Genomic DNA, 13548 nt, shown 5'->3' on the forward strand with positions numbered 1-13548 from the left:
TGCATGTAAAATGAGAAAAATAAATAAAAAGTAGAAAGGAGAATTTATTCAGATTCTACATATGTAATGGAAAGTTAAGCTTAAAAATAAAAACAGGAGATGAGGATATTGGACTAGAGGAATGGCTTTCAATCGATTTTGGCTGCGACCCCACGTTAAAAAATATATTTTCCATTGTGACCCACTGCATCTGTATAGATCTATTGGGGCTGGCCAAAAAGTTCGTTCGGGCACATTGTTCTGGAAGAAGACGAACGAACTTTTTGGCCAATCGAAGATTTATACAGATACAAACTGAGACAAAAGTTTGATGAAGCAATACTTACTCTTACCATGAACAATACATTCTGCTATTTTCTTTTGTAATCTATTTTATTTTTAAAGCTGTCCTAACCCACTGAATTGATATTATGACTCACTGTTGGGTTGCAGCCCGTATTGTCAAACACTGGACTAGATGCTCCCTAGTCCTACAGTCCTATGATTCTTTATCTTCATGAGAATTGCCCCCGCCTTGGCCTTCCCACCCCCTTGAATTCCCTTACTATTTATTTTCTCTTTTGCTCGGCACAAAATTGTCACTATCTGCATGTTCTTTATTCATTTGAGTGTCTTCCTGGCTCCGCAGTGAGAGGGAAATCATGTTTTAGAGCAGGAACATGATGATCGAAGATCACACATAATAGTGTGTCTGAAAATGCTAAGTGTGGTGGAAATGGCGTGTGTGTGTGTCTTTGTATTTCAAGGGCCTGAAGAACACTCAGTCGATGTTTCTAGATGCTGCTGACCCATGGATTTGAACTAGGTCCTGTGTCTGGCCTCCTTTAAATGCTGTTGGGTGTTCCTGCCATCAGCACTCAATTCTGCCACCACCCCATGTGGCTCCTGAGAGGAGGCCGTACATACTTTTATGAATCTTCGACCAAATTATAAATATTCAACCCAAGGACAAATGTTGTTTTTCAGTTCTGAACAAGGCTTTACCATGGCAAACAAATACCCCTTGTTTCATTCCAAAAGCACTGAAAAACCAAAGATTAAGACGAGAAACAAATAGGGCAGACCAGAGAAGTGTATTGCAAAGACCTTTCAGAAAACAGGAATCTCTGAGGTAAATCATTCATGGGGGACAGAAAAGATTTGTTCACCAAAGGGATACAGGAGAATGAAAAGAAATTTCTACCCCAAAGTGCTGGATTTTCTCATTGCTCTTAGCTGAATTTGCATATTTGTATATATTTGCATGTTGTTTTCCAGTGACTGTGATCCCTGACCACTGTAATTAGGTAAATACCAATTTGGTTCTGTTTTGTTTTGTTTTGTTTCTGAAACAGAGGAAAGGAAAGTGTCACTGTTTTGTTTTATAAGACTACTGTTATATCCAGTTTTGCTGGAAATATCAGGTAATAGATTTGACTGGAAATATTTTCATTCTTGGATTTTTTTTGTTTGTTCTGGGTTTTTTTTTTTTTTTTAGATTTGCTGTTAAGTTTTTGCAGTCTCTTTGACACAGAAGCAAGGATGAAATGAAGGCCATTCAAATCCAGTGTCAAGGTTACAAACTGCAGCCTGGGACAGGGAGTAAAAAAAAAAAAAAAAATTACAGGCTGCCCATCCCTGCACTTGGGGCTTCCTAGTGGCCTTGTCATCATCTCCACTCAGCTTGTCTTCTCTTTTGGGGAGACTTGAGGCCAGCTTAGATCATCAGCTCCCGGGCTAGGAACTGACACTTTTCATGGGAGAAGTGCAGCCCAGTGTCTAAATTGGCACTTAGTGGGTGGCCTTTGATGAAAGTGAAAATGGGCTGCTCCAGAGATTCTGATGTTTAAAAAACTCTAATGATTTCCCACTGCCTTCAGGATCAAGTACAAAGGCCTAAACCCATCCTCCAAGGCCCTGTCTGATGAGGCTTCTGCCTACCTCTCCAGCTTCTTCCTACCACTTTGTGCCCCAAACTCTTACCTGCCTCTATCCATCCTCCACAGATCAGACAAGGTGACCTTTTTCAGCCGCTAAGACCCTCCGAAGAATTTGCATTACATTGAGAATAAAACCCAGCCTCCTTAGCACGTGCTACAAGTCCCTCCATGATATGGCCCCTGCCTACCTGGTTTCCTTCCATCTCCCCCTTTCACCACATCTCAGCCAAACTGCCCTCCTTCCTGTTCCTTGAACACAGCTCTTCCTCATATGGCGGGCTTTGCAACTGCTATTCCCTCATCCAGGGATGCTCTTCCAGGCTTTTCCTTCTCATCCTCTAAGTCTTTGCTAGCTCCCCGACCAGCCAGCCCAGATGCATCTCCCCAGTCATTCCCTGTTACAGCACTGTTTTTTATTTCATTCTCTGAAGTGATCACGTTTGTTTGTCTCCCCCTAGAATTTGAGCACCGCAAGGGCAGGGGGTATGTCTGTCTTGTTCACCAGCATATTCTGCGTGTCTAGACTGGTGGGCCTGGCATCAAATAGGTGTCGATAAAAATCAGTGAGTGAGTGAGTGAATAGAGCCAGTGGTTTTCAAACTTGAGTGAACATCAGAACCAGCTGGAGGCTTGTCAAAACTCAGATTGCTGGGCTTCCCTGGTGGCGCAGTGGTTGAGAATCTGCCTGCCAATGCAGGGGACACGGGTTCGAGCCCTGGTCTGGGAAGATCCCACATGCCGCGAAGCAACTAGCCCCATGAGCCACAACTACTGAGCCTCCGCGTCTGGAGCCTGTGCTCCGCAACAAGAGAGGCCGCGATAGTGAGAGCCCTGCGCACTGTGATGAAGAGTGGCCCCTGCTTGCCGCAACTAGAGAAAGCCCTCACACAGAAACGAAGAACCAACACAGCCCAAAATAAATAAATAAATTTTTTTTTAAAAAAAGGCAAAATTCCTTTAAAAAAAAAAAAACTCAGATTGCTGGCCCTATCCTCAGCGTTCCTGATTTGGTAGGTCTGAGGTGAGGCCCAAGAATTTGCCTTTCTCCCAGGTTCCCAGGTGAAATTGAACTTGCTGGTCCACAGACCACACTTTGAGAAATGCTGGTACCAGCCCCAGCCAAATGCTTGAGTTCTAGGCTTACGTATGTTTGATATCTCCAGGCCTTTGCTCCCTGTCTTTGCTTTCTAGTTTCCTTTATTCCTTGGGCAAGCCTTCACCTCTGCTTCCAGACCCAGGATGAGCATCACTTCTTCCAGGAGGCCTTCTCCAGTCCTTGGTGCCCAAGTCTATATCCTCCAGTACCTGGTGCAAAAGCTGTCCTTACCTCATCACAGTGCATTGCGTTACCCCTGCACGGGCTTCCCACACCACCAGTCCTCCAAGGGGCCTTAGTCATGTCTGTGCTCCACTGGGAGCTCAGGGGGGCTCCCCACGCGCTCCACGAGGGCTTGTGATGCCTCTGAAAATGAAGTCAGACCTGACCTGTGTGCAGCTCTAGATTTGCAGCTCTCTCAGGCTGAATGCTTTGCCCCAAGCCTTCTTCCTCTCGCTCTTTCCTCTGACCAAACTCAACCCTTTCTAACAGTGGCTTCTTCTCCCTTTTGCCTCCAGTGTTTAATTTCTCAGCCTGTGCGCAAACCTAAACTGTTCCATTTATTTGGTCAGCTGTAATATAATGTCATAACTGTGGAGAGGGCCAGGTTGCTTCCTTGACACAGAGCAATGCTAAAATTGGTTCTAGGGCAAAAAAAAAAAAAAAAAAGAGAGAGAGGGAGAGACATTTCTTAATGGCTTGTGCAATTCCAGTTTTATCTTCCTGAATGCTGTTCTTTGACGTTATCCCCATTTTTGCAAATGATTTAGAGAAACCTCAGTGCTGTCCCCTTGCCTACTATAAAGTCGATTGGAGGGCAGAAGAGTTGGGGGTTCCTAGAGGCCCGCCTGCTGGATGGTTTCAGACTCAGGAGGTCTGTGGGTCTGAGGCATGCTCGTGCTTTGGGAGAAACTCACCTTGCCGTGGTGTTGGAGCTGCACCCAGCCTCCGTATCCGAATCTCTGTGGGGGAGAGGAAGCACAGTTAGACTGAAAGGTCAAAGCAGAGAGGACTGCAATAAAGGCGCATCCCTGGGACAGAGCATCCCAAGCTCTATCCTTTCAAGCAACACTTTCCCATTTTTCCCCACGCTCATGATCACTTATTCAACATTTATATTCAAATCAGTGTTTTTTCTGAAATGTATTTATTCAGGAAGAAAATTCTCTATCATAGAAGTGCTAGTTTTACCTTTTCTCCTAATGCAGGTTGTAATTTTTAAATAAGGATGCACATTAAAAAATATTTGTGTATCACCTAAAATCCTTTCCAGGCCACTAGGAGTACAGACCGTAGGGACCACTCTTTAGGAAATACCATCTTAGAACATTAACCCTGTTCTTCAAACTGTGGTTTGCAATCTGTGAGTAGATCATGAAATCAGTTTAGTGGTTAATGACCCGGATGTTCTAAAAACATGAAATAGTACATGTAACAGATAAGGCTGGTGTCCTACCCATATTCCTTCCCCGTAGTGTGTCTGTGCACACCAGCCCTCCTTCAACTAAAAGCACTCGCATTTCTTTGACAAGATTTTCCCTTTTGCCATTGGCGCCAACTTTGATTAGGCCCTTCTAGAAGACCAGAAGTACCAGGAAATTAGTGGTGCTAATTTCCACCCCCCAAATCCCTCAGTCAACGACTGAGGGCATTTGTATATAAACTATACACACTGGTTTCCTCACCTCCTCGGGCAGGATGTCTCTGAGGTGAGGCACACATTCTACACTTCCACTGGCTGCCTTGCTTTCCCTGTCTCATTTCCCCACTCTACTGATGTTTCCTGGCATCACCTCCAGAGTAAACTGTTCGCATTTGAATCCGTATCTCAGGGTCTGCTTCTTGGAAAACCCAAGTTAAGATAGTAAAGCAATGGAATGGAATGGAATGAAATAGGATAGGATAGGATAGCATAGCATAGGATAGCATAGCATAGAACAAATCTATTAGAATGGCTTCCGTGTAGTATTAGTTTCATGAAACTGTTGTTTCCATTACAGATATAAATGTTTGTACCTAGTCACAGTATGAAATATATTTCTTCTTGGGGGTCATGAATAAAAATATTTGAAAGATTCTGCCCGTGAACATAGGCATATATGACTCATGTAACTATAGGTTTTAAAATCTCATTCTTTTCATTCATTCATTCATTTGTCAAACCCTCATGGAGTCCCACCATGACCAGCCTTTCTAGGGCAGAGAAAATAGAAGTGAAGGACAGTTGCAGCCTGTGTGGAGCACAGTCTTGAGAGGGCGAGGCCAGGGTGGGTGGGTAATTGAAGAGCCTTACCATGTGTGAGGCATGCTGTGATAGAGTGACATACAGGTTCCCCGGGAGAAGTGGGGGAGGGTACTGACACACAACATGGGCCAGGCGGTGTCATGGGAGGGAGGCTGGAAAGGTAACCTGGGGTCAGATTGGAGAGGTGCTTCCAGTGTTCAGCATTTCCACGCTCCAGAGCAATGGCTCTCAAAGTGTGAAGTTAGGGGGAGGGTGTGGAGGCCAGAGATCACAGTGTAAAGGGCTCATGGACAGCTCTTGTCAGCAACAATGGGTAGAGGTAGAGAAGCTAAATATTGTGCAACTCCTCGCTTGTTGTGGTTGGATGAGACCAGGTGATCGTGGCTTGGCTCTCATGTCACAGTACAGGGACGTTGTCTTGAGGGGGTCAGGTTCTGGCAGATCCCTCTTCCTGGCTTCCCTCTCACCTGCAGACTCAGAGGGGAGGTCTGGGCCTGCAGCACAGGGGTGTTTGTGTGTCTCTATGTCTGTCCCTGCATGCTGCCCCAGTAGACTTAAGATTTGGTCAGTTCTTTACCAGCCTTGTTCTACCTGGGCAGAAGGTCTGTTCTTGCATTCCAGCTCCAAATTGTCACATTAGCTCTGGAAGTCCACCTGCCTCCTCCCAGGTGACACTGGAGGACCTGGCTTACTAGGCTGGTCACGCAAGGGAACCTGTCCATCAGGGACCCCAGCTCCTCCTCCCGGCACCCAATTTCTCCTTCGTTGGTGCCCTCCCACCCCTTCATGCATTCAGTACCCTTGTGCTTTTCCCCTCTCTTCTCCTGGATAAAGCTGCCCAGAGTGCATGTCGGGGGAAGGGGTGGAATGGCCTCAATCAGTTACACTTTAGAGTAAACCGAAATGCTCTCTTGAACCAGAAATTTACCATTGAAATCTTAATTTACTGTAAAAGGAAAGGTTTTATTTCCTTCTTTCCTTCCTTCCTCTGTTCCTTCCTTCCTCACTTTCTTTTTCTTAATTCCCTATGGAATGTTAACCCATAAGTTAGCTGGTGAGAGAAGTATTGCCCTGGGGAAGGGCAGAGAGGCAGGGAGGGGCAGAACGGAAGGATCTGGTCACACACAACAGTCCGCCTACAAGATACTTTCTTGGAGTAACTTAACATCTTGAAGCCGCTGTTTTCTTATGTGTGAAATGAGGCTTACCGCAGTCGCGGTGACATAAGGTTTTATGGGAATTGACTGAAACAATTCGAACAAAGCTATGGACACCAGACCTGGCTTACAGAAAGGGCTTCCTCAATGCTAACCATGATAATGGTGGTGACAGTGGTGGGAGCAGAGGCGGTGGTGGCAGTAGTGGTGATGATGATGGTGATGACGATGGTAGGGATGGTGGCGATAGTAATGGCAGTGGTGGAAGCTATGACATGGTAGTGGTGATAGTTGCGGTAGTGCGTTTGGTGACAGTGGTGGTACCAACGATGGTGATGGTAGTGGTGGCAGGCAGTAATGGCAGTGGGGGTGGCATGGCGGTGACAGCCTCTTCCATCCTGAGGTCGTGAAATAAGGTGGACACTGGGAGCAGACACTAAGGAGTGCTGTGAAGGAAGAAGCCCTTTGTCACTCTGTGTTCCTCCCTTCCCTGTCTTGGAAAGCACTTGGAACGCTTTGGAACACCTTGTACTTGCCCTGAGCCTTTACAAAGACCTAACCTATTTGGGGCAACTTTATTCTGCTCCAGATCTGGCCTCCACACAATCCCCAGGCTCTCATCCTAGGTTGAACCAAGCCTGGGGTCTGAAATTTTTGACCCTTGGAGTAGTTTTTGCCAGAGCGTATGCCAGGAGGCATTTACCATCTGAAAATGTTTGACAGTGACCAGTGTCCCATAGACAGTTATGGTCATGACAAATAAAAAAACATATTAAAAATTCAAGGGAGGGCTTCCCTGGTGGCACAGTGGTTGAGAGTCCGCCTGCCGATGCAGGGGACGCGGGTTCATGCCCCGGTCCGGGAAGATCCCACATGCCGCGGAGCGGCTGGACCCGTGAGCCATGGCCGCTGAGCCTGCGTGTCCGGAGCCTGTGCTCCGCAGCGGGAGAGGCCACAACAGTGAGAGGCCTGCGTACCGCAAAAAAAAAAAAAAAAAGAAAGAAAAACCCGTTAAAAATTCAAGGGAATTCAGTTCTATCTACAAGAGTTGTGTTCCTGAAATGGGTATATGTGAATCAGAGGTTGATGAGCTGAATGACATTTTTAATGTCTTGGGGACCTCACACTCATGAGGTGAATAATGAACCTCCTGGGTAATGAAACCAGATATCTGTTTCCTCAGAGGAGTTGTTTAAACGTCAAGTTATGTCTGGGATTTTGTCTCCTAAAACCTTACAGCGATCAAGTGCAATTAAATCATCACTAATGAAAGAAGATGTAAATATATAATTTTTTTCCTAAAGGCTGGAATTTTGGGACCCCATTTAAAATTAGAAGAATCTTTGCAAACCCTACTCTCAGATACCTAGTAGGTGGGCAATGAAGTCTTGCTGAAGGAAAAAGCTGAAACCTTATTAGCATCCTTGTTGTTATGAATAATCCCATTGTGGATCAATCTGAAACAACTTTCACCCTGGTTTCTTGGGCCAGAGTGTGGGTCCTGATTCATCAGGAACAATGTAATCAAGTGCACCCTGAATCTACTCTCTTTCTACCTCAGGTAGATTTCCGCCCCCCTAAGGATCTTAACTCTGACTACAATCATTATTAGCAAGTGAAAAATGAAAAAATTTCTCAAATCCCAGTCCTTTGTAATCATTAGTTAATCACCAACCCAGGAGTGTTGATTCTGCTTTTCTATTTCTTCACTGCATAAGGAGGTCAAGGATGTTGAAGTGTGTCTATTAATATTTAACAAGAAAAGGCAGGTTTGAAAAGAGATATCAGTTCTTCCAAAGGGGCTTCATCTTCCAAAATAAAACAAGGACTGGCTTAGTCTTTTCATTTCTTTTTATTGGGAAGTTTGAAAAAATGGTGAGAAAAGATTGGAGATTGATGTTTTGAAATAATATTTTACCTACTAAGAAACGATTTGAAGACAAAGGAAATTCTGCTAGAAGTATTGAACTCTATGAACACCAAGGACTATCTGCTGTCCACTAATGTCACTTTAATACTCTGATCATATAGACTGGAAATAAGGAAAGAGAGAGAGAGAGAAGGAACCCAGCACCATTTAGATGTATTTTCATTTATCTCCCTCCTCCCAGTTTGAAAACACAAACTGTTTTCTGCGAATTGTTTCATCACTGACTTGCCTGCAGTCCAACGGAAACTTCCAGCACATAGCAGATCACATTGCTTGACCTGCTGTGACGAAGCCCTCAGTGGGTTTACATGAGTGTGGAGAGTTGGGGAGCGGGCTGGTGTCTAGCAGAGGGAAGCAGGGACATCCCCCCCATGATGTGCTCCTGGGCAGCTCTCGGAAGGTAGGTGTGGGTGTAGAGCTATGGAGGGGCCACCATAGCCCCACGAAGCTCTGGGATTCTAGGCTCATTTCTGAGTCTCAGGGGCCTCATTTGTCCAGCAGGGCTAATGATAGAAATCCTATCTGAAACTCACAAGATTTTATATGAATCAAATTACATGTATATATTGCTCTCTGGAAGTGTAAGAGTATTATGATTATTATTACTACCATCAGCAGCATCATAATCATCAAGTATATCAGTTATTGAAACAAAAACAGACTCACAGACATAGAGAACAGGCTTGTGGTTGCCAAAGGGGAGGGGAGGTAGGGAAGGGAAGGATTGGGAGTATGGGATTAGCAGAGGCAAACTATTATATATAGGGTGAATAAACAACAAGGTCCTACTGTATAGCACAGGGAACTATATTCAATATCCTGTGACAAACCATAATGGAAAAGAATATGAAAAAGAATATATATTATATGTATATATAATATATATATACTCAGTTATATACATATAACTGAGTCACTTTGCTGTACAGAAGAAATTAACACAGCATTGTAAATCAACTATACTTCAATAAAATTTTTTTTTAAAAGTATATCAGTTATCTGCTTGCAGCGTGTGAGATTGCTTGATAAAAGCCTGGTTTATGGGTACAAAATGCCCCTCCCCTCTTTTCAGGAATAATTAGAAGATAGGAAGACATAACTAGAAGATAGGAAGGCATAACTAGAAGATAAGAAGGCATAACATAAAGAGCCAGCAGAACTTGTGCATGGGGAATCTCCAGGGCACACAACTGTGGCTATAGCCTCCCCATGCTCTGCATCCCTGAGCTTCTGGAGCAGTTTTGTTTTTTGTTTTTTGGAGCAGTTTTAACAATGCCTTCAGGGCCCTGCATTAAGTGGGACGGCTAGAAATTGTCAGCTCTTGGTGACCAGTTCTCAGCTCAAAGTGCAGGCAGGCTTGGGAGGTAGGGTTATGGCACAGGATACTAGGTGGAATGTTTTGGGTATTCATCACTAACATTGTGAAGTGGTGTCTACACTTTAATAAAATATGATGAGGATGACAGCATTCAGAGCAGCAAGTTCCCATGTAGGCACTTAGGCTCCTTTTGGAGGGGTTAGTTTGATAGGGTTAGTTCTTACCATGAACGATAATAGGAAAACCTTTCAAAGATGTTTAACATCACTTGTATTTTCTGATCTACAATGTCCACTGTCCATCTTACCTAAAATACCAGTGGACAAAGAAACACTTAAGATGACCATTTTTCCAGGAGACAACTATGAGAAGAAAATCGTGTCATCTACCTGCACAAATGAAACAGTGAACCACATTTTAATTAGAGTTTGGGTTCATTCATTTTTCCTCACTTGGGATAAAAAAGATGAAACACTATGAGTAGTGTATAAGTACTAGAGAAGGCTGAAGATTGGGTAAGATCTGATACTTAGCCCGAACAAAACTCAAACCAACTTTAAATTTCTTTCATTTTCCCCACCTTCCTGTTTTAGTGTTCATTTAAAAGTTCTTAATGACAAAAAAGAAATGTCCATCTTTTGAGAAACACAGAGAAGAGTCTTGAGAGACATTCATTGTGCAAACGTTTCATGTCATTTCCTCTAAGTTTTTTTTTTTGATGTTCCTACTCTGTACTTCATAACAAGGATTTACAGCTTAAAGAACATCAAAAAGGCATGGTTTCAGACAGTGTCTTAAAATAGACTAAAAAAAATTCCACAGAGCTATCATTTGGTGCTTCTAAAACTTATTTTAAACATTTTAGAAAGGAGATATATTTTAGAAGTAATGAGAACCTATCACATTCTGTTTTTTAATAGTCTCTTACTTGAAACCATAATTGTCACCTATCTCCCCAGCAGCTGAATATGTGACTTAAATGGAAGTAAACCTGCTTGACTTACATTGTCCAGAAGTTTTAAAGAGTGCTTCATTTGAGGGGAAAAGGGATTTTGAGAGAACACTTACTTCTTTTTATCAATGTTCTTTCAAAATAAATATGAAGTCATTAAAAAAAACTAGGAAATCAGAATAACTTAATAACTACCAAGTAACTTAAAATCACTCCTAAAGCAGAGAAACTTAACATCTACTCCCAAAAGAAGACATCATTCTATAGTAGAGGCATTGAGAAATGCTGGAGAAGTTCTAGAAATAATTCAGCAAATTAATCACCATTACCTTCTTTAGATCTGGCCATTCTTTTGGTAGAATATGACTGTGGATGTCAATTTTCATCTCCACGGGATCAGAGGAGACGCATGTAAAGAAAGAAGTTTTGATATGAAGAGGTCTTCATGAAAACCATGCAGTTAATTGATTTACTTCGTCCTTACAGCTGCCTTCAGGCACCACTCAGTATGCCTGCTCAGCCGGTGTAGATCCATTGGAGCTGCCTTCTTAAAGTCCACAGTTCTGTTTATCTGTCCACTTGGCTTTGGGTCAACAACTCTTTGGTAATCAGGACTCCGGGCACAAAATTAAAAAAAAAAAAAAAACTGTACTAAACCCCGTGAGGTCAAATGTACTGCAGACTGCTTTTGAGTGACAGCAGGTCAAAAATGGACTAATCTTTGTTTTTGAATATTTTAATTTTTATCAAGATATACATAGTTAAAAACCAAATATCAGAAGTCTTTTAAAGAAAATAATAGATCCCTGACTCATCTGTTCTTATTCTTGGTTTCATTCCCCAGAAGAAACCAATTGTAATGCTTTTTGCTTTTTGTATCGTAGTTACCTCTAGGTCTTTAAACAATACTTAGCAATTGGCTTGTTCATGAAAATCTAGCATGTTGAAACGTGTGGAGGAAGTTTCATCTTGACTTTTAAATCATAGAAAGAACCCATACTTGGTATATGTTATTTCCTCCATTGCCTTTTCTTTCATTTGTTCATTCATGCATTTGACAAACTTTTATTGAGAACTACTATGTGCTGAGAATATAAGGTTGAGTGAGAGATAAAATGATACGTACATTGTTATAGGTATTTGTACAGAGTGTAAGTGTAGGGAGAAGTAGAGGGTTGTCAGAGCAGTTTGGGGAGGGCTTCCACTGGAGCATAAAGGGAGGCTTATGATCATGCTTCCAAAGAGAGCCTGGAGCAAAGTAGCCCTTTATTGTTCTGTGTTTGCCCTTTCCTATTCCTGGAAAGCTTAAAATGTTCAGGGGACCTAAGGACCCTGGCAAAACCTTGAACCTGCTTTGGAATGCTTCCATCAGCTCAGTCTCCACAATGAAGGGACTAGGTAGTTAAAAAAAAAAAACAGCCTTCCTACTAGGCTATTCAACTAGAATCTGGATAAATTTTAACAAACATTCTTTTCAACTAGATTCTGGATAAATTATAACAAACATATGTTTAAATGCTTGCTCAGCTTGAAAGAAAATACAGGAAATCCTCAAGATCATTTTTGTAAAAAGTTCAATGAGCTTAAGCAAATGAATTAGCCTTAAAATAATATGGAGGCACATGCCAGTACTCAGAGTAAGTGTAAGCAATTTTAAAGCACTTTCTATGGGCTAGGCACTGTTCCAAGCATTGTACTCAAATAAGAGGAACTATTACCAATATCCATTTGATAGGAGAGGAAACTGAAGCACAGAGAAGTCAGGTAACTTGTCCATAGTCACACAATAGTGAGTGTGTAAGTAAATAAGCCAGAATTTGAACCCAGGTAATGTGGATTCAGAACCCTGGAGCTTTGAAAATTAATATCCTAGAGGGAAGTGGGAGATCATACCATAGGCTTGTATGAAGTTGAGACTCCTTCATTAATGAATTGGAAGAGACACTTGCATGGAGATGCGAGGGGATTGAGCGTATATAAGAGTATATAAGGGTGTCACAAAGTACAAAGGGTAGATTAAGAAAGTCTAAAAGGAGTCTAATTGGAGCTAAAAGAGGAGAGAGAAGTTGGAGGAGAGCTATTCCAAGAGATAATAGCTAGGAATCAAAACCTATATCGACAAGGATTAAGAAAAAGAACTCCCTTTCTAGAAACTTTCCAGTGAAACTACAGAACACCAATAATAAAGATCCTATAAACTGCTAGAGAGAAAAAGAGAATGCCTTCAAAACTCAGCAATTAGACTGACAGCCAACTTCTCACAGCAATGATGGTAGCCATAGGACAATAGAATAATATGTTCAAAAAGCGAATAGTCAGCCTGGAACTGTATACCTTGTAAAATTTTATTTTAACAATGAAGAAGAAGTAAAGAAATTTTCAGACAAAAACTGAGTTTCCTACCAACAGAACTCACTTAAGGAATTTCTAATGATATACTCCAGAAAGGAGGAAAAATGACCCCAGGAAAAAATTGTCTGAAATGTAAAATGAGTGCGGAGTAAAGAAACTGGTAATCTTATAAGTACATTTAAATAATATTTTTAATAATAATAATAATAGTGATGATGGTGAGGATGCCTATTCTACAGAGTTAAGGCACTAGCAAAAGGTTGTCCAGCTATATTCTTTTTTTTTTTAAATGAATTTATTTATTTATTTTTGTCTGAGCTGGGTCTTTGTTGCTGTGCGCGGGCTTTCTTTAGTTGCAGCGAGTGGGGGCTACTCTTTGTTGAGGTACACAAAGGGCTTCTCATTGCTGTGGCTTCTCTTGTTACAGAGCACAGGCTCTAGGCACCACAGGCTTCAGTAGTTGTGGCACGCGGGCTTCAGTAGTTGTGGCTCGCAGGCTCTAAAGCACAGGCTCAGTAGTTGTGGTGCACGGGCCCAGCCGCTCCGCGGCATGTGGGATCTTCCCAGACCAGGGCTCGA

At 42.5% G+C, this 13548-nt stretch overlaps 1 protein-coding gene across 1 annotated transcript in view; it reads right to left on the minus strand.

Moving 5' to 3' along the window:
- Positions 1 to 11003, minus strand: part of ACMSD (aminocarboxymuconate semialdehyde decarboxylase) — a 61969-nt gene extending 50966 nt beyond the window's left edge. Inside the window, exons 1-2 of the mRNA XM_033860237.2 lie at positions 10947 to 11003; positions 3933 to 3977 (exon numbers count right to left, since the gene is read on the minus strand). Of these exons, the coding sequence (XP_033716128.1) occupies positions 3933 to 3977; positions 10947 to 11003 (102 nt within the window). The remainder of the gene's footprint in view (positions 1 to 3932; positions 3978 to 10946) is intronic.
- Positions 11004 to 13548: the final 2545 nt, after the last annotated feature.

The sequence above is a fragment of the Tursiops truncatus genome, chromosome 7 (assembly GCF_011762595.2).
Source record: "Tursiops truncatus isolate mTurTru1 chromosome 7, mTurTru1.mat.Y, whole genome shotgun sequence".
Taxonomy (NCBI): Eukaryota; Metazoa; Chordata; class Mammalia; order Artiodactyla; family Delphinidae; genus Tursiops; species Tursiops truncatus.